General features: G+C 39.8%; 2 protein-coding genes across 8 annotated transcripts in view; one reads left to right on the plus strand and one right to left on the minus strand.

Moving 5' to 3' along the window:
* Positions 1-4102: 4102 nt before the first annotated feature.
* Positions 4103-16288, minus strand: dnajc11a (DnaJ (Hsp40) homolog, subfamily C, member 11a). The gene is made up of 16 exons (XM_010890741.3): positions 16169-16288; positions 13293-13422; positions 13063-13136; positions 12840-12941; positions 12618-12743; positions 12289-12411; positions 10794-10867; positions 10490-10679; positions 10327-10412; positions 9689-9805; positions 7083-7238; positions 6107-6176; positions 5220-5277; positions 4972-5114; positions 4614-4743; positions 4103-4519 (listed from the first exon to the last, which is right to left on the minus strand). Exons 1-16 carry the CDS (start codon positions 16238-16240, stop codon positions 4494-4496), a joined length of 1677 nt encoding a protein of 558 aa, XP_010889043.1. The 5' UTR covers positions 16241-16288; the 3' UTR covers positions 4103-4493.
* A 2046-nt stretch (positions 16289-18334) lies between these two features.
* Positions 18335-25596, plus strand: part of camta1a (calmodulin binding transcription activator 1a) — a 375769-nt gene continuing 368507 nt past the window's right edge. For 6 of the 7 annotated variants that reach the window (XM_029124099.2, XM_029124100.2, XM_020051920.2 and 3 more), the window contains exon 1: positions 18335-18413. In XM_029124099.2, coding sequence (XP_028979932.2) covers positions 18389-18413 — 25 coding nt within the window. In that variant the 5' untranslated portion in view covers positions 18335-18388. The remainder of the gene's footprint in view (positions 18414-25596) is intronic. The other variant, XM_029124102.2, reaches the window with a different exon arrangement.

Consider the following 25596-nt stretch of genomic DNA (forward strand, 5'->3'; position numbering starts at 1 on the left):
TTCTGCTGTTCTCTGCCAATCGAGCTGCCCAGTGATGAGCTCACCCTCATGGTGTCTGTTTCTGACAGTTTGGTCAGAAACATGCACACCTGTAGCCCACTGGAGGTCATTTTGTAGGGCTCTGGTAGTGCTCCTCTTGTTCCTCCTCGCACAAAGGAGCAGATACCGGTCATGCTGCTGGGTTGATGCCCTTCTACTGCCCTGTCCAGCTCTTCTCGTGGTATCTCCTCCACGTTCTTGAGACTGTACTGGGGAACCCAGCAAATCTTCTTGCAACGGCCAATATGGATGTGCCATCCTGGAGGAGCTGGACAACCTGTGCAACCTGAATGGGCTGCAGGTACCGCACATGCTACCAGTAATGACAAGGACACTAAAGATGAATCAGTCAGGAAGGATAAGGAACAATTGTCTGTGACCATCACTCACAAAACCATTCCCTTGTTGGTCGTTATCTTGCTGTTGCCTCTTCCAGTGTACCTGTTGTCACTTTCATTTGCACCAACACAGGTGACATTGATTCACAATCGTTTATGCTTCCTAACTGGACAGATTGGTATCCCTGAAGTTTAATTGACTTGGTGTTATACTGTGATGATTGTGTTACCATAACTCTTTTGAGCAGTGTAGTTTAAACCAATGAATTAGCCTCTCCTAAACTGCAGTGACCCACAAGACACATTCAGCAGTTTTGGTACAATCTGTTGGGTAGTGAATGGCAAAACAGAAACTCAACCTTGAGCAACAAGGAACTCTGGATTTTTTTGGGGGAAAAGATATATCAGAGGATATGTATAAAAACAAAAAGATTACTTTGTCGCCTACATGTATACTAAATATACAAAGCCACCATAGCACATCACCCAAAGACAAACCATACAGTGAAGCATGCTGATTGCAGCATTTTTTCATAGGGAGATTTCTCATTGTCAGACTGGGGCACAAAGAAATTTCCCTCAAGAGTATGCTGTGTATTTCTTTAATGCATTATATTTTGAGGCACTAACATGAAAAAATTTAAAAACATTAAAAATGTTGACTTTCTATAGACATTGTATACCATATTCTTGAATATATATCACTTTTAAGTGTCTCAGATCATGGACTAAAGTTCAAATGTAAATAAAAAAAACATCTTTGAATCCATGGTTTATACTGCATTAAAGGGAGATTGTCAATAGAAGTACCTTCCAGTATTCCAGAGGCAGAGATCAACAAAATGGAAACATTTTGGCCACAGCCTCTGTCAGTGTGGATGAATTTTGTCTGTTCTGTTTACCTCTGCTGCTGCTGTAATAAAAAAAACTGCAGACTTTTCCAGTGAGTATTCCAATACATACATACTTTATGAGTTGGGCACGCAAATTAAATTTTATAAGGGAGTCAGCTTTGTACTTTTCACTGACCTAGTGCCAGGCACAGGACACCCAGATGACATAGGCTTACATTTCAGAAAGCCCATTAGTTTCCTTTTATGCAAAAGTATTCAGATCCTTGACCATATTATAATTGCCTATATAATGCTAAATTGCCTCTTGATCCAGTACACAATATTTCTGTTGGAATTTTGTATTTGAAAACAGTGACAAAAAAATCTATTATTGTAAGGTGACATTGGTTTTAAAGATCTGCGTAACAAGGTAGATGGAAAAGATTGAAAAGGATATAAAAATATATCCAAAGCCTTGAAAATGCCAGTCAGTACTGTTCGATCACTTCTTAAGACGTGGACAATTCGGGGATCTCTTGATCCCAAGCCAAGGTCAGGTAGACCATGAAAGATTTAAGCCAAAACTGCCAGAAGAATTGTATGTGATACAAAGAAAAACCCACTGGTAACCTCAGGAGAAATACAGGCTGCTCTGGAAAAAGATGGTGTGGTTGCTTCAAGGAGAACAATACAACAATACTAGAACAAAAATGAGCTGCCAGAAAGAAGCCTCTACTGTGCCAATGCCACAAAAAAGCCTGGTTAAAATATGCTCGACAACACCTTGACACGCCTCACAGCTTCTGCCACACTGTAATTTGGAGTGACAAGAACAAAATAGAGCTTTATGGTCACAACCATAAATGCTATGTTTGGAGAGGAGTCAACATCAGAATACCACCCCTACTGTGAAGCATGGTGGTGCCTCACTGATGTTTTGGGGGTGTGTGAGTTCTAAGGGCACAGGGAATCTTGTGAAAATTGATGACAAGATGAATGCAGCATGTTATCAGAAAATACTGGCAGACAATTTGCATTCTTCTGCACAAAAGCTGCACATCGGACGCTCTTGGACTTTCCAGCACGACAATGACCCTAAGCAAAAGGGCAAGTTGAACCTCCAGTGGTTACAGCTGAAAAAGGCGAAGTTTCTGGAGTGGCCATCACAGTTTCCTGACCTTAATATCATTGAGCCACTCTGGGGAGATTTCAAACGTGCGGTTCATACAGGACGACCAAAGACTTTGCATGACCTGAAGGCATTTTGCCAAGATGAATGGGCAGCTATACCACCTGCAATAATTTGAGGCCTCATAGACAACTATGACAAAAGACTGCACACTGTCATTGATGCTAAATTGGGCAATACACAGTATAAAGAACTAAGGGTATGCAGACTTTTGAACAGGGGTCAGTAAAAAAAAAAAATTTGTTGCCATGTTTTGTTTTATGATTGTGCCATTCTGTTATGACCTACAGTTGAATGTGAATCCCATAAGAAATAAAAGACGTGTTTTGCCTGCTCACTCAAAATTTTGAGCACAACTGTATATTGGAAATATTTGCAAAACTAAAGTTTGTCGAAGTATATCACCGCTGATGAACGAAATGGACTTAATGCCCTTAGTTACCTTGCCACAGGCCTTTACCCACTGGCCTCTATTAAAGTTCCTGTCACTTTTTCAAGCATTATCGATAAAGCTATGAATCTGAAGGAAAATAAAGAACAAAGAGCATTCAACAGAAGGCAGAGATAACGTAATACAAACGCTGAGATTAAGAAAAAGGTAAATAATATTAAAGTCTTTGGATATCCCAGTGAGCACAGAGGGATCAATAACAATCTCAGGCAGTACCAAGGAAAGTCTGTCCCTCAAAACAAGAAAACCTGTGAAAGCCAGACTCCAACAATCTATTTGCATGAGCTACACAGTTCAGTGGCAGGAAGTGGAGGAATGGTGCCAGGCAGCCATGTCAAGAGCTATGCACAACACTGGTCTGTAGGGTTACAAGAAGACATCAAGTACCATCTGAAAGTGCATCTAAAGACAGACAGCATAGTGACCCAAATGTTTTTTTGGTCAGACGAGACCAAGATGGAGATTTTTGGCCAAAAACTCACAGCACCATGTGCTGGGCAAACCTAACAATGTCCATGCCTCAACACACCTCTCTACAGTGGAGTATGGTGGTGGGAGCATCATAGTGTCGGTATGCTTCTTAATAGCATGGATTGGGTATCTAGTTAAAATTTAAGAATGGATGAAGCCAAATGAAGGGCAAATACTGCAAGAGAACCTGCTTCTGTTCACAAAAAAAATACAGAAGTTTGGGAGGAAATTCACCTATCACCATGACAATAAAGCCAAGATACTGCCAAGCACAAGGCCTAAGCAACACTAGAGTTTCTCAAGAACAAAAGGTGCTACAGTGGTCCATAGAACTGATCTCAATCCCATAGAACATTTCTGGCACTATCTGAGAACTGCAGTCCACAACCAACCTTAACAACATGAAGCAAATCTGAGAGGAATGGGCAAAAATCATTGACACTGCGTAAAGCCCATACATACCCTAAAAGACCTAAAGCTGTTATTGCAACAAAAAGGCGTCTCTACCAAATATTAAGGTGTGACAGATGAATACTTATGCTAACAACATATTTTAGATTTGTATTTATCATACTAATAATTCCCAATATAAAACCAATGACCCCTTACATTAATCGATTTTGAGTTTTAGTGTTTGTATATTAAACAGAATTATTTTCAATGTACCATTTGTAATACAATAATATGAGATCATTGGTCAGACACCTTAATATGTATGCAAGGCACTATAAATATATTTAAAAAAAGCTAAAAAGAAAAAGAATATTTTGACAAAATACAGTTTTAAACAATTTCCAAAATGGGTTATTGCAGCTTGGAAAATATAGATTTTTAATAATATGGCAAATATACAGATTCATACCTTCAAGTGGGTCACATAGGCACTGCAGTGTTAGTACAGTACAATACAGTACAGTACAAATTCATAGCCATACTTGAAAGATTCATAAACTACAGCCTGAGGAAAACAAAATTTAGTGTGTGAATTTAGACTGAATTTCATTCAAAAGGACACCCTCGCCTAACTAAATGAACGTGAATGAAGGGGGGATATGCAGTATGTTTCTTTAGGGCACAAGGGGTAAATACATGTCTATACAAGTCCGTCCATCCATCGTCAAACTATCCGTTTGACATTGTGTCCAGTCCCATTCGGTCCAGACAAGAGGCTCCTAGTTGTCAGCATCGATCCTGTGAGCTACATGAGGAAAATATAAATGGTGAGGTAACATTTATATTTTTTAAGAAACAAACTCACGCAACATAGCTGACACATTGGTAAGTCTACGTACATTGTTTTGGTATCCTGAGTGCCTCCCCGTCCGGAGAGAGGACCTGATGCATCACTCCTCGGAACTGATACAGGACCTTAAGGCTCTTCTCTTCCCCCACACAGGGGTCATAGAACCCAGGAAGTCCCGACTGTGAAGGAGGAAAACACCGTAACATCAGTCATTATCACAGGCCTGTGAACACTTTCACCCAAGGCATTTTATAGTTTCTGTAATGATAGAATTGGAATAACATTGCCAGTACCATGCTCGGCATCATACTCTGTCCACAATTACTTCAATTATGACATTTTGCGTTCAGTGACAAACAAGAAAATGGTACAATAACAAAATTATTCTAGGAGCTATGGATTTATACCTTTGTGGCTTCTGTGAGAATGAGCTTAGAGTCCTTCACCAGGCACTGCAACGGAACAGTCACGTCGATGACCTTTGCCCTCTCATTCCTCCGACTGCTGTCCGTTACAAACTTGCCATACCAGGCATTAAGGATGATGAGACCTGATTCAGAAAATAACACGAAGTTCAGCATGCTGAGTAAGTCAACCAGCTTCATATGAGGTTCTTATACAGAAGTTCTGGTGCTGCCGAAGTCCATTAACATACCCATTCTAGATTCCTCAGTTTCAATGATCCTGCGCACAGACTCCTGCATAAGCAGAACCTTTAAGGAAATAGAAATGTAATATCATGTTACTAACGGTGGGGGAAAAATACCAAGTTATGCTGATGAACAATATACAGTGCAAAGTTTGGATTTCTATGTGTGTGTTAGTGTGTGTGTGAAGGACAACAGGTGTGTCCTGTTACTCTCTTATCTATACCCCTACTCTGTATAATGAGTGTATGGTGTTTTTATCTCGAGTAGAGGGCAGAAGAAAGACGTGGCCTTTCCTGGACTAAAGGAGTGTGTCCACTATATCTCTGGGGAGAGTGGGAACCTCAGTAATGCTGCACTATATGCTGTGTTTTTTCCCAACTACAGTGTTTTTTTACACTGATTCTCCCCCTAAACTCAGAAAATAACAAGCCACTGATTTCAGAGACGTTTGACTTGATTTCCTTTCATTAGAAATAACCACGACATAACGTTCACAGAAATAGACCGGTAGGCCACCAAATCCACTCGCTGGGCGAGAAAAGCAGAACAGCTTCACGCCAGATATCTGTGTGGAAGTGTGTTTCTGTTCTCAAGTCTCCTAAGCCCGTCATGGGTCAACTGCAATGGGACAAAGCTACACGTACAGTTGGATATCACAAAATTGGTAGGAGAATCTAACAATCCTCTGAACAAAACCTAGACACTCAGGGAGCATTAGCAATACCTATAACAAAATACCTAAAGCAATGCATATTACTGTTTTCGTTAATATCAAGGAATTTTCGAGGTTTAGTCCTGCCTTCTGGACCTGGGTAAAGACTGAATCCAGGGTCAAGAACTTGTCTTCCAAGGAGACATTGTTCATGTACTAGATGTTTAGAAGGAAACTCACAGCAGACTCTGCCTCCTGTCTCTTCCTAGCTGTGTCTGAAGCTGAACTTTCCCGGTGCTTCTCCAAGTCCCTAGAAAATGAAGAGAAATAGTTAGTGTTTTCCAAGAGTTAAGAGTGCGTTCCAATACTGTATCGTACACATCATTTGTTCATAACTACTTCCACTGGTTCTCCCTGCCCTGGAGAGGTGTCCCAGAGTGCATTTTCTGGTAATCTTCATGGACATAGAACTTCATGTAGAATCTCACCAACTACACAAACGTTTAGTCTCGGGTAGATTTATTTTAATAATTCAGCTGACTGTCTTATGCAGCACAACTTAATTATTGACTGTATACATTTAGTACCTACTGTACATATTTTGGGTGGGGGTGGGGGGGTTACAGGAGGGTAGAGGGCATGAATAAGCCAATTAGAAGCTAGGGATGATTGCCATGATGGTATGAGTGCCAAATAGTACATGTAGCCAGGAGACAGCTGTTAACACCCCCTACTGTGACGATAAGGGCCAAGGGATCTTAAGTAACCGTAGAGACCCAGGAACCCTATGCACAGAAATGTCCCTTCACTGCAACGAGGCATTGGGATTTGATCTTTAGACCAAAAGGAAGTGACCCTACTTGACCTCCAACAACACTTCCAGCAGCACCTGGTCGCATTCAGGGACAGGCCAGGACCGTTGCTGCTTAGCTTCAGATGTAAGCCAGCAATAGGATGCATGGTACTTCTCACCACCTAAATATTTGAATCAGGTGCTCTCGTTTAGGATTGGACTGAAAACCTATAGCTAGACAACTCTCCAGGAACAGGACTGAAGGGTTTTACTGTAAGACCATCACGCTATCCATTCTGGGTTCTAGGTAAGTTGACTGTTGATGGTAGCTGGAATTATTATGTGGAAACATTTCACGCAATTGAAATACTGTCATAGCAAAACTGACTTAAATACGAAGTATAGATGTGTGGGCAGCCTTACTGTTCTTTCTGGGCACGCACGTAGGGCCTGATGATGAGTCTTTGGATAGCGAGGTAGAAGACAAGTGGTCCGACTGTGGCGTAAAACACTGCACTGGGCAAGAGCTGGTCCGTAAGATGGATGGGGAAGAAGTATGTCTGGCTGGCTCGGTTCAGCCTGCACAAATTACATGTATCCTCAATAACCATGTTTCAATCCAACCATTTCTGTGTGAGTGAAGCACCTGACTGGTAAAACTAATTTACAACAGGCCTAATAGAAACTGTATATCACCAAAAGAAGCTAGACAGGTACATCAGTAGACATACTATATAATGCATATAAAATATATATAAATATAAAGAATAACCATCACTAGTTCCACATGCTGACTTATTTTACATGAAATTTAAAAAAAAAAGTAATTCAGGAACACAATTACCTGCTACAGGCTTATATATGTGTATACAAATATCAGAATATTTTCTTTAAAATCTTTTGACAAACTGACTGATACCTAACTAAGCAGTCCCAAAAGAAATCAAGTGAAAGTAAAATCTGTTATTCACATTCACAAGAACAAGAAAGAAAATCATACATGCTTTCTACATATTGAATTATTCATCAGTGTTTAAACCTAATACAAGGTTGTTATTGTATCTTAAAAATATTTTACAGGTAGTCAGCAATTAAGTAAATGTTTTTTATACTGGATAGTCAGCGACATGAAGTAAACGTAAAGTAAGTAAAAAGAAAAATGCTGCAGCCCAAAAGCCAGGCTAAACAACCCTTGAAAACCCCAGTAATTACAAATAGAAAAACATTTTGAACCTACATCGTATTGCTGGTTTGCTAAAGTTACCCAGGATATTAATTTCCAATAACATGGACAACAACATGGCAAAGACTGCAGCGAGCAAAGAAAGAAGAGAGGAAACTTTGATTTAGTAGTTAATTGGCCATTCGTGAATGACATTGATACAGTTAAACTGACTAACGTTTCTTACTAAGTTTACCTCCACCACAAATAGGGGCTTTGTATTGCGTTTGCCACTGGCCGTTTGAACAGCGTATTAGCCATTAATAAGCATTAACGGTATCTACTAACTTACTGGAATAGTCATAAGAATTTAGCCATTGCTAGCGAGTCTGCCAAAGCTATTTCATTTCATTGCATAAGAACATTTTTTTCTTCTTTCATTCGTTAATGACATTTATACAATAACTATCACTAAAGGCGACAATAACTAACTTTTTCATCAAGTGAAAAGATGAGAGAATCATGCAATCTACCAGAAATAATAAAAAAAATGTGCTGCTCTCAATAGATTCGAACTCAGGTCTTCCACATGACCAGTATTGCTTTTGCCACTGGCCGTTTTATCAGCTTATTAGCCAGTAATAGGCTTACTAGTATCTACTAACTTCCTAGGAATAATTATACCAATTGATCAATCATTAGCAAGACTGAATATGAACTATTCCATGCTAGAAACAGTCACAATATAACCGTATACAGTTTATGCAGTATACAGTTAATGTAGATACTAATGGTTTTAGCCAGCAAAGATTTAGTCTATACATAATAATTCATAATGTGTACTTCGCTTCTTCTACGAGGTTCCTATAGTTCACAAGTCCGCTTCTCTAACCATTATGCTATTTAACAAGGGGTAGTCAGGCAGTCAGTCAGTCACTCACTCACTCAGTTAAAGACATTAGCTCTTCTTAGCTGGCTCAGCTTAAGCAGTCCGGCAAAAACTAGTTAAATATTATTAAAAAAGTTGTGTGTGGATTACAAAACATTCATAGATTGTAAATCATCAAAAATGAGAAACAGCAGGTTCTGTTGCCTGTTTTTAAGTGTTTTGATTGTGACCTTCAACAGCCGCACCAAACACAAATGTTTCCGACAACATGTCTCTCATTTCCTAGTTTTGTACAATTTGCCATGAACGCAATTTGCAACAGTTTTAATTACAACAGAACCTCTATGATTTCTGATGTTTTCAGCTCTGCGGTTTTGCTAAAAACAGAGAGCTGCCTTAATCCTCTCCTTTCTCCTGATATCTTTTTTTGGTCATATTATCATCAACAAAATAATAACAAGTAGACAAATTTCATCACCAGCAGTCAAAGTTTTACATTCATCTTATCATGCTGTTTTATGTATGGCTTATGTCGTACAGCCTTTTTTGCTCATCAAGGGTGACTATATTTTTTAGAGGTGACTATGTATTTAGAGTAAATCAACTTTTTGAGCCACTGATGGTTCAACTCCATAGGAAATTGGGATGTAAAGTCATCACTCATATTTTAAATATACAGTTTCTGATAAGTTATGCTTTAGTGATAAAGATTACGTTTTACAGATCTTTAGTGATAAATAAAGATACCTTTTTGCAGATCTTTAATGATTGATAAAGATACATTTTTACAGATCTTTAGAGATAGTTAAAGAATCCATTTCACAGCTCTTTTGTGATAGATAAAGATACCTTTTTACAGCTCTTTAGTGATGGATAAAGATAACCTTTTACAGATCTCAACCCAAACCACAGTAGTTCAAGAACCTAAATGCCTGGTGCCAACAACTGTTGTACTAAAGACAACGTAGCCATACTTACTTTATCTTGAGGGAGACGCCCTGAGGTACTCCTACACTGACGGTTGCCCCCAGGACACTGTGCCGACTGATCTTCCTCTCCGCACCGTACTCCACCACTGTCCCAAAAAATCCCGATCTACAAGAAAATGTATTCACATATTGTCAATGGCCTGACCTGATCGAATAGTTCTGTCCTAATATTTAACGACTCAATCAACAAAGGATTAAATAAAAATCCTCCCAATGGTACCCTATTTTCGTATTAAGTAATTGTACTTATGACCTGGTCTCTTCGTAGCTACTCCTAACAGGCTAAGGAGAGTAGAAGACTGTGACAAGCTTCTCCAACACATAACAAGAAAGAACTTCTGCTTCTTGCCCAACCAGGATGTTGGTCGACTAATAATTTAAATTTAAATAGCAGCTGCTCATCTTGCCTGAAGGAGTTGTTGGAGTGCAATCAGTCAAGGAAATCCCTGCCGACAAAGCTTCCCTACCCCAGATGACGCTGAACAGTTTGCACCAGCCCATTGGAATCTCGGGCAAGGCCAGGCCTGGAACTCAACCCAGAATGTGGTGGAGGCCTTGGCACTGTGGTGCAGGTATCCACTCCACCCGCGAGATACTAAAGCTACAACGCCGTCAAAATGGACATACTTGATCGAACCCTTGACCTTGGTTTGGTCGTCGTCCTGGAACTTGTACTGGTAGCTCATCATCATGAAGGAGTGAGGGATCCCAAGCTGCAGAGTGTAACGAAATACAATCAGGAGAGAAAATAAGCGGACAGCAGCACACTGTGATCTTAAGCTGGGCCAACCTGCATCGCAAAGGTGAAGTGGCTGGTCTTGGTGTCCCTGACAATGCTGGTGTTCATGGAGGACTGGATGCCCCAGCGCCACTGTAGGTAGCCCATGGTGTTCTGGTCCAGGTGACGAGCAAGCACAGTGGTGCAACCCGGCCGGACGCCCCGGGACGAGAACTGGAGTCCACACTGAGCGGTCACAAAGCTGGAGAGACGAGACAGTCATTAGGTGCTCTCAGCGTTCAACTACAGCCAAAATACAATGTCATGCGGCTTTACAAATGTTTCTTCTTACAAAGGTTTTGGAATACGGATTTACCAGCGAGCTGTCAGGTTGCGGAATATCTTCATTCCTAAGAGGGGACCGTGTGTGTCTCCAGCCCCAAACTCCACCTGGATAGGTTCACATATATAAAACCTCCAACACGGGACTACCCAGCAGAAAACACAACAGGTGACAATTGACATTGTTTGTTGGTGGTGGTCCTATCATTCCAGTGCAGAGTAAAACAGGTGTGTGTTTTAAGAGGTTTTCTTGTATCCCAAGATTAATATCAGAGCTAAATAATACCTGTGAAATTACTGAAATAAATCTGACAATGACAAACCTGATGTAGGTTTGTATGGTAAATGTCAGAGAAGGGAGAACTGATAAGTTGGTTCAAATATCAACCCAAATTGATCCAATGTATAAAAACTGCAAGCTTTATTGTCCACAAAGTCTGCTTCACTGTTTAAACCCATCTGACAGTGACCATTAACAGTTTACATGAAACTGTTGTTTTAACCAGACCTATCTACATACAGCTTAGTATTACATTATAACAACTTTTCATGTTAAAACAAAAAGGAAAGGCATCTGCCATGAAAACACACATGCCCGGAGAGTGCTTCCACTTTTTAACAACCATGACAGAGCAGGCAGTAGCCTGTCCTACCACAAAGAGTTGCTAGAGTACAACCTGGCAAGCCAACCCTTGTTCAACACCACCCATGGATGGAGCTGAGACAATTTGCACAGACATCAAAGACCTTTGGGCACTGCTGTTATGCCGTTTCCAGGATGCCAACTCCCGGCCGCAATGAAGCAGCTGTATTGTGAGGCTCTGACTTTATTTTTACGGAATTCGAGAGCATAAAAAATGTTTTCCAATACAAACACTCCCACATAAAAGCCTCTTGTTCCATATCTCTAGAGGAAATAATCTAAAATGGCCACTACAAAATGTTGTTTACATGGTCAATTAAGCTTTCATTTTTGGATTTCGATGTGTGCTTGGGATCATTGACTCATGGACAACTTTCAATCTCCTGTTTTTGGTCAAAATGTCATGGTCCTAGGTAAAGTACACAATGCCATTGACCTTAACTAGATTAAGTGAAAGCCAAATGACACCACCATATTTCAAGGTATGGGACAAAATGCTGATAAAAGTTCACTGTAACAAGAGCTCAAGCCAGACAATGAGGTGGACAGGCAGAGAGGAGATTATGTCCTGAACCTCAAAATTATTGTTCCAAACTGCAAAATGTACTTTCTTTTCATATGAAATGTGAGCCTAGAAAATAAATGAATCGTCAGTTCTTTTTTAAAAATATCTTTGATTCACATATATAGTTATATAAATGCCGACAGGTCTGAGATCTGTCGGCACCGAGCATTATCCAACCTGGGATTTGATGGTGAGCAAAATATTATATTTGATGCAGTTGGATGCCGGATCAGATCTGGGATAAACGGATTACTGAATATCCATGAAGACCTCCAGTCTGTGTAATATGTAGGTAGAAATTGTAAATGATTAAATCCTGACCTCCCCCCAGCCCTTAGCAGATGTGACTCTCCGCAGTGCCAGGTTAATGTTTCCTCCTCCGTTTCCGTTGTGGGTTGATAGGGAGCCAGAGAGAACAGCTGTGTCGGAGGTGGTGAGGGGGGCCTGCATTAGGTAACACAGAACAATACTCCTACTTATCCAATGAGACCAACCAGCAGCCATACTTTTTAAAAGGCTCAACTGCAAAAGAAACAGGCGCCCCAGTCTCTCTAAAAAGGGAAAATACACATATTTCATCAATACCTTTACCCACATATGACCCATAGCGACTTCCCCATTTTCAAACTCATTCATATCCTTTCCATTACCTCTATTGACTGTGATATATGCATCTTGTTAATTTCGACGTGTGGGAAACCCCCTGGCATGTCCTCGTAATCCTCCTCATAGCGATCGAAGAGGTCTGTGGCGTCAACACCCACACTGATCATCCCCTGAACACACAGTCACATTAATAAATCATCATCATGCTAAACAACAGCCTGTTCTATAGCCACTAATACATTGGCAACACACATACAGAAACAAACCTTGGGATTGGTCCTCTGCTGTAGCCGTCTCTCCTCCCTCTCTCTTTGCAGACGCTCAAACTCTTCCCTGATCTCTGTTGGTGTTCTTTTCCTTTCCACCACCTAGAATAGGCCAAACAATGAATCCACTGCAGTCCAATCAAAACTACTCAGCTTGAAAATAGTATGCTTACAATAAGTGCAGCAAGCCTTCTATTAATGTAAGAGAAACCTCTGGACTTACTTCCCATCCTTCAACATCAAGTCCTCTCTTGCCATAGATGTCATAGATGGCTCGTGACTGTGGATCACTAAGCACTATAGGGAGGAATATGGAACAAATCAGTTTCAATGAACGGTTTACCTACAACCCTAATCCAAATTAGCAAATGGAGATTTTTTTTTTGCTGTTACAGAACAAAGCCCAATATAACACATAAAAGACATTAGGTCACCGTTTAGGATTCATCTTACCTTCATATGCTTGATGCACTAGGTTAAATAGCTGTTCTGCCTGCCTCTTCAATTCAGGGTCTCTGTGCTTGTCTGGGTGGTACAGCATGCACAGTCGCCTGTATGAAACCTTTAGCTCTTCCTGTGTTGCCTGACAGGTTGTTGGAAGAAAAAGTGAGAACTTCAGCTTACTTGTGAGAAAGTAAGGTTTCATTAATGTATTTAATGAATGCAGGGAAAAGCAACTGAGAACGAGATCTAATTTACAGTGGTACCCTGTATAACAACAATAAACACATATACAAAATACAGATTTACAACAGATTTGAAAAGTCATTAAGGATAGCAAAAACAACAAACTGTAAAATGGTTATTCAACAGTTGTGGCCTTCAACTTAAGGTGTTTCTGCAGAAGATTCCAAGATTGGGGGCCTGAGTAGGAAAACAAGGTACTTCTCATTCCAGCCAGTCCTGTGACTGTGTTTGATAGGTGCTACTTCTACATTAGACTTTTAATATAATTAAGACGTTTCTGCAGGAAAAGTAATTGAAAGTCACTAAGTTTCGCATGCTGACACTGAAGTCCCTTCTAGACCACACATTCATAAAATAGGAAGTTACCACACAGTCTCCCAATTCTAGTGTCAAAAGAAAACGGGAGATGGTTGAGAAAGAAACGTTTTTCAATTCTGGATATGCCTCCAGTACATGGTCAAAGGCAGAGAAGAATCTCCTCACTGTTGAGTGAGCCAGCATTCTTTTCCCAAGCAGACAGTTCCATAGGCGTTCCGTCAAAGTACATTGGTTACTCAGTAAATAATGTTGTTTAATGAGCAACTTAATTTACTAACACTGCACTCAGTTTGTACCTCCAAAAAAGGTCTAAAGAAAAATGTTTGAAAGTCATCCAATGTTTGAGTCATCCAATCAGTGTTGCACTAATGGGGTTACTGGAGGAAAGAAGGTCAATTTGGTGTATGAACATCTAGTAACAAGCAATATATTACATGTATCGGGAGGGAAAAAGAACATGGTTCTTCCACACACCTTTGATAAACATTTTAGTGAGTAAATAACAACACCTATTGACATTATAATGCTTACAGAGCTGTCTCATGGGGAAGACAACATTAGCCTACTGGGCAGAGAGGAGAGTGGTCTTTACCTGGGCCCAAAGGCTGGTTAAGTAGCTAGTTGACATCCAATTAGCAACAGACTTTCATGCAAATATTTCATGAAGAAAATATGTGAATGTTCCTACCAGTGGTGTTTCCACCAAACAAGTTGCTGAATAAAAGCAAGGTGTGTTGACAAAGCATATGAAGGCTACTTTTACTGTGCTTCCACTTTCAACACCACCAACAGTTTAATCACAGATATGTTTGTATTAAAGAGCATGTGTTTTTCTGCATCTGTCCACTCTGGCCTAGACAAGACAACTGCAGTCCAGCCAACAGGTCAGAGCAAGATAAGGCCAACTTAGCAACCCATTGTACGGCTGATTGGAATCTTATTCATCTGTGTTGTCGTATAACCCCACCTGCCACTGGACATTTTACAGCAGACATGTTTTCACATATCGAGAAGACTATACTGCAACCAGCAGTTCAGTTGAAGACTCACAGATGGAAATCAAATGTCCGCCATACCATGTGAATCTCTCAATCTCATCATCATTCATTTTTACCATGCTGCTAAAATGATGCTTTCCTGAGTCGTAGTGGGAAGGCCACCATTGTCTTAAGTAAGATAATGTCAATTCTGCTTTGACTGATGTCATACATGGCTTTTTTTTAGACACTGACATAAGTCAATCACTGTGTTTTATTATCAATTTCTCAGATGCAGAAAAACCCACTATGTCAAATCTACAAACTGCCTGTTGTCATTACATTACGGAGCCTTTTTCATTGGACTTTTAAAATCAACACTTTGTCCAAAGAGATCACATTTCATAATCATATTTTACAGACACAACCCATTTTCATCAAAGCTGATTTCTTTTTACTCACATAATTCTTGATGGAAACATGGTGCCAATCTCTCACAAAGTCGTCTAGCTAGCTCCCCAGCTCCTCTAAGTTAGCTACAATAATGTTACCGTTAGCTAACGCGTTGTGTGCCAACTAACTTGCACACAAGAAGTTAGCTGACTAGTAACATTACAGCATAATGTATCGGTTATGAGTTATTCTACAGAAATAAGCCTATTCAAAGACGGCATATTGTTTCAAATTTTGACCTATTAAGAAACAGAATAGGATTTTTGTGACTTTTGAATGGCAATTTTTTTTGGGCAGTCATGCTCTTCACTTCAGTGGAGACACTACTCTCCCAGAACTTTGATAATACTAATAGGCCCATAGATCGTTTAACAATAGTCAAATAAGCTAAAGTCAAACATGGCATATTTCCCGTATTCAGGTATATTTCAATATCCATAAACGCATGTACTTAAACTGTGCAATGTTTAAGCAAGAAACCCTGGGTAAGGCCAAATATGACAAACTTTTTTTTTTACTGAATTGTTTCAATATGCGGTTTATAGGAAATTAAAAACGTCAACACTGTATCCTCTTAAGCACCACGCTATGGACAAAATGTCCTTCAAATAATGCAAATCATATTGTGTTTTGTTTGGATTTCGTGAGGAATTGTCAATAGACTATTATATATATATATAAATATATATATAGTGGCAGCTGAAATAAGTTTTGTATCCCCAAAAGCACTCTGAAATCAATGAGAAGCGAGGGTCAACTGAATTATCTGGCTAACTAGCTAACTGGTTAGCAAAACGAGAAGCATCTGAATTGGCTCCAGATAATTTTGAAAAAGAAATCAAACCGACTATGAAATAACTTCTCAAATCTTCCACAGCAACACACATGCCGTACCTCTCTTCTAACATTAAGCAAAGAATAGTAATCATCGTTGTCAATCTCATCGTCTTCCAAGGCCGGCGCCATGTTTACAACCTTTCATGCCCACTTCCGTTCAGTAGGTGCAACGTGGTATCGTCAATGGTGTCATTGTCGCCGCCTTGTGGACTGGATGTCTTTATGCAGTGACAGTTTTACAGTACCTACATTTTAGTACCAACTGAAATCCAACGCTGGACAATTTAGAACATGTTCCACGATTCCCGACACGGCTGAATCCAACGACTGTATTTTATAAAGCCCATTTTTCATCATCAGTTGTCCAAAAAATAACCTAATCATCTAAATCATCAAAAGCAGGTTAGATGTTGAAGTACAGTGGCTAAAATTGTTTGATAATTAATGTATTGATAATCATTAATCTTTCATTCACGGTTTATTCATTTGGAACCTTGTAATTATAACTATACATTTGCTTTATAGATAAGATGACACGCTTCGACACCAACTTGGGCTTTTTACAAAGTTGTCCAAAAAAATTACATAAAGGTTCTGTTTCGTGATAAACATTATCACAGCTAAATAAAATAAAATAAAGTTAAATGAAAACGAACTGATCCTATTCCTAGTACACACATAATTATACTGTTCAATGGCTGTCCCTCTATCTTGTTCTTAATCCATCTTCAAATAATATCTAATATCAAAAATAAAACTTTTTTGTAAAGAAAATCGATCTTTATTAGAGGTATTTCTGAATATAAGTTTCGATTTTTTTCTTCAGGTGCGAGCTAGTCGAAACGGTGCTGCGCTCTGACGTCATCTGCCTCCTCGCTGAATGGAGCTGTCTTTTCAGCACCCCTCCTTTTCGTTTTGGCCCGGTCTCTAGCAGAGGGAGATTCTCAATTGCATACTCCAACGGGTTTTGAGGAGAAGAGGAGCGAGGACTCGAGCAGTATGAAATTGAGATCTTTCCACTGGCTGCATTTACACAGGCAGCGCAATTCTGAGCTAATCTGATTAGCCTGTGTAAACCCAGCCATAGAGGTTTAATTCAAATGTTAGGGCTGCAGAAAAGGATATTAAATGTCTATCAATTAGTCAAAAAAAACAAACACTTTTAGATGCATTTTGATATTGTAGCCTTAGCAATAGACATTTAAATATGACAGAATTGATGTCTTCTTCAAATTGCAGACGTTTACAAATGCCCCTTAAATCTGATATTTTTCCACTTATTGGTATTTTATGCCAGCATATACCACCCTGCATTTCACTGCTGTTGACAAGATGCTGCTGAAAACAGTGTTAGACTGTCAGTAAGAGGCGTTCTTTCCTATGGTCATAAGATCAACGCCACAGGGAAGTCATGAGGAGACTGACCTGCAAAGGGTGGTAACTTTCGGATGGGACATCGAACAGGTGTCCTTACTTTCTGAGATCACAAGCAAACCTCAGTGCCATGGTTAGATTCCACGAATTCCAATTCCCATCATGGCCACATAATCACTAACACCCGTTAATTGGAATGTATCTCTCATCACTTGTCCCCCTCATACCTGATGTGTGTTAAGTATTTAGACAAATCCTCATGCTTCATCCAGGTAGGTGCTACACACTGGTGATGAAGTGAGCTTCCCCCCCTTACTAAAGCTCTTTATCTATTTAGTCCAAATAAATAAGTATATAGTTTGGCCAATCACAATAAACATTTCTAAATCTGATTATTTTCAAATCTGATTTGTCTGGTGAAAAGACCAATTAGAGAATGAAATATAAGGGGCACCCCAAATCAGAAATTTGACCAAAACAAGTTATTTACGAAAAGATCTGATGTTAAAATATTTGATTGGTCAAAGATCGATTAATAAAAGAATTGAAGTGCCTGTGTAAACGCAACAATTATGTCAAGACAGTAGTTCAATACTTCAGATTATGCTTGCAAGTGGGCTAAACACATTTTTAAAGGAGATTGTTTAATTTACTTTTAAGATGTCCTTAAATAATCCCTTTTGGCCAATGACGTGTTCTAGTAGTTGCTTTGGAGGGGTGTTTTCTTGATGTCACTAGCCATTCCAGAGTTTTATTGTCAGTCATTGCCCCACAACCAATGGTAAGTCTGCATTGGCTGCACTCGCTGCTGCTCCTCGAGTCCCTCCTCGTGCTGTCCTCGTCGTGCACGCGCGTGGTACCCACGGTCGTGTGGAGGAGGAGGATGTTGCGCGCGAAGGGGAAATGGCTGCCGAAAACAAGCCGGAAGGTAAGAGAGATATAATGGGATTAATTAACCAGTATGACAACTATGTGATATAGAATATTTTAAAGTCAGACTATGGTGACATACATGATGAGAGACGTGGAGTTTTAAAAAGAATAGCACTCTTATATTTCTTCCGAAATACTAGGCAGCTAAACGTGGAGACAACATTACCTAGCCAGCTAATATTAGCTAGCTTTCTAGCCAGCTATGCCCATCATAGACTACACATGATAAAAACAAGGAGATTAAATAGCCAGGATGATGTAAAGACCGAATCGAAGAATCCTATGTTATTGTAAATTGAGTTAAGCGAAGCAGCAAGCTAAGTAGCTAACAACCAAGCTAAGTTAATAACAACATGTCATTGCCTTCGACCAACTTCTCTTTTATTTATCCAGCTTTGAAAGGATGTTTTTATTACATAATTACAGAAAAGCTATTATACGGGCTATTTGACATTGCACATTTCTAACATCGCATGTATGAACGTTGGATTTTAGTTTAGTTTCCTCAGCCATCCAGTGAACATCTCTGATTACAAAAATGCTTGCTTGCAAGTCCTGGACTATCTTTTTATTAACTCGACCAGCCCACCCGTTGGTTGAGGTTCATACTCTACCATATTTTCGATCTTATTTTCGAGTGAGAGTTTGACTGGTGTATTACAAAGACCATCATACAATTACCATTTCAAAGTGGTATTTGTTTATTAATGTCGATGGTTGCTATAGTACTATATAGTCATATATAGGATAGGCTGCTGTACCTCACTCCTTGGAACTGAATGCCAGAAGATGTATTTGAGCTATGAAAAAATATTTTCTTAGCTTGAAAGTGTAGGCTATTTTTCTAAATACTGCACAATTTGAAAATGAAGTTTTGATGTGCTAGCCTATTTTATTAGCCTTACAATTGAATATTTAAAGCTCTTTTGGGTTGAAATGTGCATCTGGTCAGGATCCATATATTGATGTGAATATGTCATTTGAGTTGAAGAGTAATACTCTTGAGTATAAGGCACGGTTAAAAGTCGAAACTACAGTGTTGAAACTATTTTGGCCAAGTAGATTGTCATGGTACATTTTGTCGCTCTTAGGATCAGCATGTTTGAATAAGGAAGGAATGCATGCACAAAGATTAGTGATTCCAATTGGCCATGTTTTAAATAATTTCTTTCTTCATAAGTGAAGGACAAAACAATATATATATTTTTTAACAATTTGTTAAAAACGCTAGAAATTTTTTGTGAGATTGTTATTTAACTATTTGTAGGTTACCGTTTCATTAATAATAGCATGTGGAAATACAGAAATTTTATTGACAACCTATTCCATCTTTTGCTATGTAGATGCATAGTACATGCATTGGGACTGTAATATGCACAGTTTTCATTAACATTAGAGCTTTTTGTTTCGTTTTTTAAAACTATGCAATCAAGCCTGCTTGCATTTAGTCTAGTGTGCTTTCAAATGAAAAGACAATATATGCTGTATTGTTCATATGTAACCAGGGGGTGGCAACAAAGAGCTCATATTATCAAATGGCTGGCAATGACTGGAATACATTTGCCTGACGACTCATCTTGAATAGAATTCTGCAGTTTTTTTCTGTCACTCCATAACAAATGCTACTTTAGCCAGAGCAATGAAGATGGGTAGTAAGGACTGGAATTGATAAAATGCCCAAAACAGACATAACACTAGATACACAAAAATATTGAATAAGGACACATAACTGCAAAGGTAACTGTTGATGTCAAGACAATTAGGGGAGTGTGTTAAGCCAGGATGGTACTTAATAATGAAGAAAAGTGTTTACATTCTGGAGTTTTTATTTGTCTTACTGCAGTTTCTAGCTTCTCAGGTAGAATATAAAAATACATAAACACGTTACAGGTCTGGGTTGGGCTTATGTGACCGAGATAACACTGATAGTGAATGTAGTCTTATACTATTGAGTAAGACAAAAATAACAAAAATGGGAGAACTGACGCTGTAATCTTGTGCCAACTCCTAAATGAAACTCCACAGGGGGGTGGTATTGAGCTGTGAAAGGGATGACCATGCCAGGACGCACTTTACATTTATAATGTAGTAATAGGCCTAATGTATATGACAAAATTAAAAAGAGAAGAAACCTATCTCCGTAATAGTAATTACTTACTACTTCACAGTGGCGTTTAGACCTAATGCATTACATTCACACACACACAAGATAAATGTAACGTATAGTCACTACATTTGTCCATTTCTTTGCCTCTCCATCACCAGGAGCTTTTACTGAAACCTTGACTTGAAACTCCCATCGCTGAGCGTGTTGAGTTATTTTCGGTGTTCCTGTGAGGTCGGTCAGTAGAGGAGGACGAGGAGGGGGAGGATGTAGAAGGAGAGAGAGTGCTTCATACCTGTACCGCCATATAAACACAATGTCCTCTCAGTCAATCAGGAGCCTGGGAGCTTTTACATAGAATAGTTATTTCTCCATCCAATATCCATTTTATATCAGTTACTCAATGATGTGTCGCAGTAAGGGAGAATGTGGAATTGCAATAGGCTAGGCTTAGAGAGATACATATAAAGAAGATTACATTTCTATTATTTCAGCAGTGCTGCTAGTGCAATTTTCCTGTAGATCCAGTCGGGAAACGAGCCATAGGTATTAACAGGCAGCCTTGACCTTTTGTCCTTGAAGCTCGTGGACTGTGGCGCTGTGGTGAGGGCTGTTTGGCAGATCTCATGACGGCACCATGGGCCACATCCTGCGCCACACCCTGGGGGATATGAGCCAGCCGCTCTCAGTGGTCTTGTGTGTACGGAGTAACACCACAAGTTACGCAGTTCTGATCCACCTAGCTGATTGCTGGGCCCCAGAGGACTTTTAGGGCTTTTCCCGGCAATTCCTAAGGAACAATCTAGGTCACAAAGGGACCAGAAAAAAGGAGTGAAAGGGGTTTAGATTCATACTAACTGACAATATTTCTAGTCAAGTGACACAGCCTATTCTACCTCCTCAGTTCAATTTGAGAGTAGCCTAAACCCCTGACTTTTAAAACTCCTGTTAACTCCTGAGAGTAATGGAGTGGTCTGGTCAGATACATTTTCTTCTCATATACACATGTAACTAATTTGCATGACCCGCCCCTTGTACTAGAAGACACATTAAACACTGTCGTCCTTCATAAAATGAAACCACAAATAATTATTATGACCTCAAATAACAGTAATAGCACCACTTTACCACTTGTTCTTCGGATTGGTTTTGTGGCCCAGTCAGGGCTATTGGCCAATAGTTTGAGGGTTTGCCGACCATCATGAATGAACTTACACTCCTGCCTGTCTCTTTACGATCAGAGCTGGCTGCACACAATAATCAGCTAGAAATCAGATTTGTAAATGTACAGTGCATTAATAACTATTCTACATATATGCATATAATACAGTTAACTTTTTCCATGCCACTGTACCAGACAACCAATAAGCAATGCATGTTTCACAGCATTTCCAAATTAAGATTTGTGTATTCAGCACCACCATCAAGTGACTGTCAGTATTGAAAACATATGCAAGGCATGCGACTAACTTTATTTTCACGTTCCAGAATGGTCCCGATGTGCAAACTATGCCAGATTTCTGTACTTTCAATATACCTCCATACATTATATTTATGTGCCAAATAGCCAGTAATGACAACTATAATGAAGGGTAATTAACATTAACGTCTAAAGGCTTGATGCTGTCAAAATAATTGATGCATGTAGATCAAATGGTTTGAGAGAAGAGCCAGTGTCTCTTAAAAAACGTCATCCACCTGGTGATCTGCTTCTCTACGAAAAGGGCCGGCAGCATTTTCAAACTATTAGCTATAACATAAAGGCAGTTGCTTAAAACACATTTGATGAATCATTTCTGCGTTTTAGCGTTATTTCCCCTCATGTTCTTGCCCCGCAAACAAATTCACCACACCAGTTCTGTTAAGTACCCATGCAAGTTGTTGTACATTTAAAGGTTCGCTCAGGTCACATGATCATCACACTGAAACCAGGTGAACGTGTTAGTTCACCTTCATTTAACCAGGTGAACGTGTTAGTTCACCTTCATTTAACCAGGTGAACGTGTTAGTTCACCTTCATTTAACCAGGTGAGCGTGTTAGTTCACCTTCATTTAACCAGGTGAACGTGTTAGTTCACCTTCATTTAACCAGGTGAGCGTGTTAGTTCACCTTCATTTGACCAGGTGAACGTGTTAGTTCACCTTCATTTAACCCTTTGGCGCGTACGATCACACCAGTGTGATCAATCTAGAGTGGTCCCTGCAGCGTACGATCACACCGGTGTGATTAGAACGTCATGTTTAGAACGCACCATTAGCATACCTAGCTACAAGTAACGTAACAATGGCTGGTAAAACCGCGCTATTATTTACTCACATTTAGCTCAAACAGTGTTTATAACTTTATTTCCTGATTGTAATTGTTTCAAGACCATACTATGATATTAACCAGGTAGAAAGCATTCAAATCGGGACAAGAAGTGTTAGTTACGTACCAACAGACAGCCAACACTAATGCACAAAAACGAATTATATTAGCGACTACTACCGATCAAAACCATTGCAAAAACTTTCTAGAAGTTACGTTCCCCGTTGTATGCATTTTATATAGTTTATTCATTTTCACTGCACTGAATAACTGGTCACGATTTGTTAGCTAGCAGGCAGCTGACGTTTGCTAGCGGTTAGCTGACGTTTTCTAGCTAGCTACAGTAATAAATCAACCAACTTTTGCAGCTCTTAGAATTCGAGTCAACGAGAGAAGCTTGCAATGCAATGCATGTAGTGTTCCTTACCTAGCAAGATGACTGTTCAAATGCTGGCGTGAGTTCAAATGCTGCAGAGTACTGAAGTCACGTGCAAAAAAACTCACGCTGGGGGGTCGGTAAGGAATATTTGAAACTCACGCGTGAAAAGGTTAACCAGGTGAACGTGTTAGTTCACCTTCATTTAACCAGGTGAACGTGTTAGTTCACCTTCATTTAACCAGGTGAACGTGTTAGTTCACCTTTGTTTAACCAGGTGAACGTGTTAGTTCACCTTCATTTAACCAGGTGAACGTGTTAGTTCACATTCATTTAACCAGGTGAGCGTGTTAGTTCACCTTCATTTAACCAGGTGAGCGTGTTAGTTCACCTTCATTTAACCAGGTGAACGTGTTAGTTCACCTTCATTTAACCAGGTGAACGTGTTAGTTCACCTTCATTTTACCAGGTGAGCGTGTTAGTTCACCTTCGTTTAACCAGGTGAACGTGTTAGTTCACCTTCATTTAACCAGGTGAACGTGTTAGTTCACCTTCATTTAACCAGGTGAACGTGTTAGTTCACCTTCATTTAACCAGGTGAACGTGTTAGTTCACCTTCATTTAACCAGGTGAATGTGTTAGTTCACCTTCATTTAACCAGGTGAACGTGTTAGTTCACCTTCATTTAACCAGGTGAACGTGTTAGTTCACCTTCATTTAACCAGGTGAACGTGTTAGTTCACCTTTGTTTAACCAGGTGAACGTGTTAGTTCATCTTCGTTTAACCAGGTGAGCAGATTGAGAACACGTTCTCCCTTGCAATGGCGACCTTCAAACCAATCATTGGTGCAGGGAGCAGCCTAAGAGCGACTTCTGAATTTAGCCCATTAAACTAAAGAGAGCAGTGCATCTCCGGCCCCAAACCACCTGCTGGAACTCTTCTTGATTGTGATTGTGATGGAGATTGTGTCTGAGACAGGGTGAGGTCACCTTTGGACAAGGTGAGATCAGCTTATGTAAAACAGTGTGATTTTGAAGGAACTTGGCAATTTCAGTCATGCGGCTGGAGTGCCCTTTTAAATCAACCCTCATTCTACATTTTGTAAGAGATATTTTCATCTCTGTCACATGAAATAGTTTGCATGTGTGCTTTGAGAACAGTCCATGAAATAGCTCTTGGAAAACCTAGATTTCAAACAGTTGCATTTGTAACATTTGCGAGTACCCTACTCCTGTGCGCACATTGTTGCTTATAATATAAATAAACACAAGTTTATCAACTTTAAAAGCTGAATTCAAAAGTAGAAATGGTTTAAATCCTGCTAATTGGAGCAATCCCCTGTGCACAATTAAAAAAAAAGACCTCTGAAAAGAAAAATAAACATTTGACGGCCCTCTCCCATTTTTGACATTTACATTTGGGTTGGAACCTTCAGAGGGTGCAAAAATAGCATAGCCAAAGAGCATTCACTTCAGTCAGTGCTGGCTGTAGCCTAGTGTTTACATTGCCAAACAAGGCAGCAGGAAACGTCATCTGGCACAAAAGAAGCAGCGCCCCCTTTGGCCTATTAGTGTAATTTTGAAAGCAACAGATCTTTTTGGCCAGATGCAACATTCAGTTTAGTCTACTTTGGACCAAGGGTGCCGGAGATATTGCATGTGACTCATGAGGAGGCACATTGTGGGGGACAACAATTTACTCTTTCTTGCCGATTTCAGAACAGTTCCTCCTCAGGCATTCCTCTAGGCTGGAGATTTTTCCTTTTCCTGGTTTAATTGAATTAGTAAGGCCTGAATGGAAGCCCCTCCCCACGCGTCCCAGCCTCTGTCTGACTGGCTGACTAGATGTGGTATCATTCCTTAGGCCTGTCTGTCTCTAACAAGCCTTTACCAGCTACTTCACAAGGCCCTCTCTGATTGATCACATTGATTTATCCAGCTTACTACTGATGTGATGTGGACTAATATCGACCTGAATCAGTCCCAGCCAGGCCTACAATGAGCCTGATTGCTGGCCCCTTCACTCGTCATTAGGGACCTTTCCCAAAATAGGAGAAGAAAGAACAGTTCATTCTCACCTACAGAAGCATCAGTCTGATGCTACGTTGGGGCGTGACTCGTTCAGCATTGCGGTAATGCTGGAGAGGTGGGAGAATTGGACTAGTAATCAATGAGAGCAACTATATTCCCCGCTTGCATTGCGTTTTCCCCAGCAGCAACTGGAAAAATGCTTGTTTTTTTCTGTTGCTGATGATCAGCTGGGAGCTGTAGAGACCTATTCTAATTGGTGTAAACATGAAATCAGTTGTCAATTTGAAAGATGAAATAGGCTACAGCGTAATTACTTAAATTATACTGTTTTGGTTGTATTTGTTATATAATTAGAATAG

This window comes from Esox lucius, chromosome 12 (genome assembly GCF_011004845.1).
Source record: "Esox lucius isolate fEsoLuc1 chromosome 12, fEsoLuc1.pri, whole genome shotgun sequence".
Taxonomy (NCBI): Eukaryota; Metazoa; Chordata; class Actinopteri; order Esociformes; family Esocidae; genus Esox; species Esox lucius.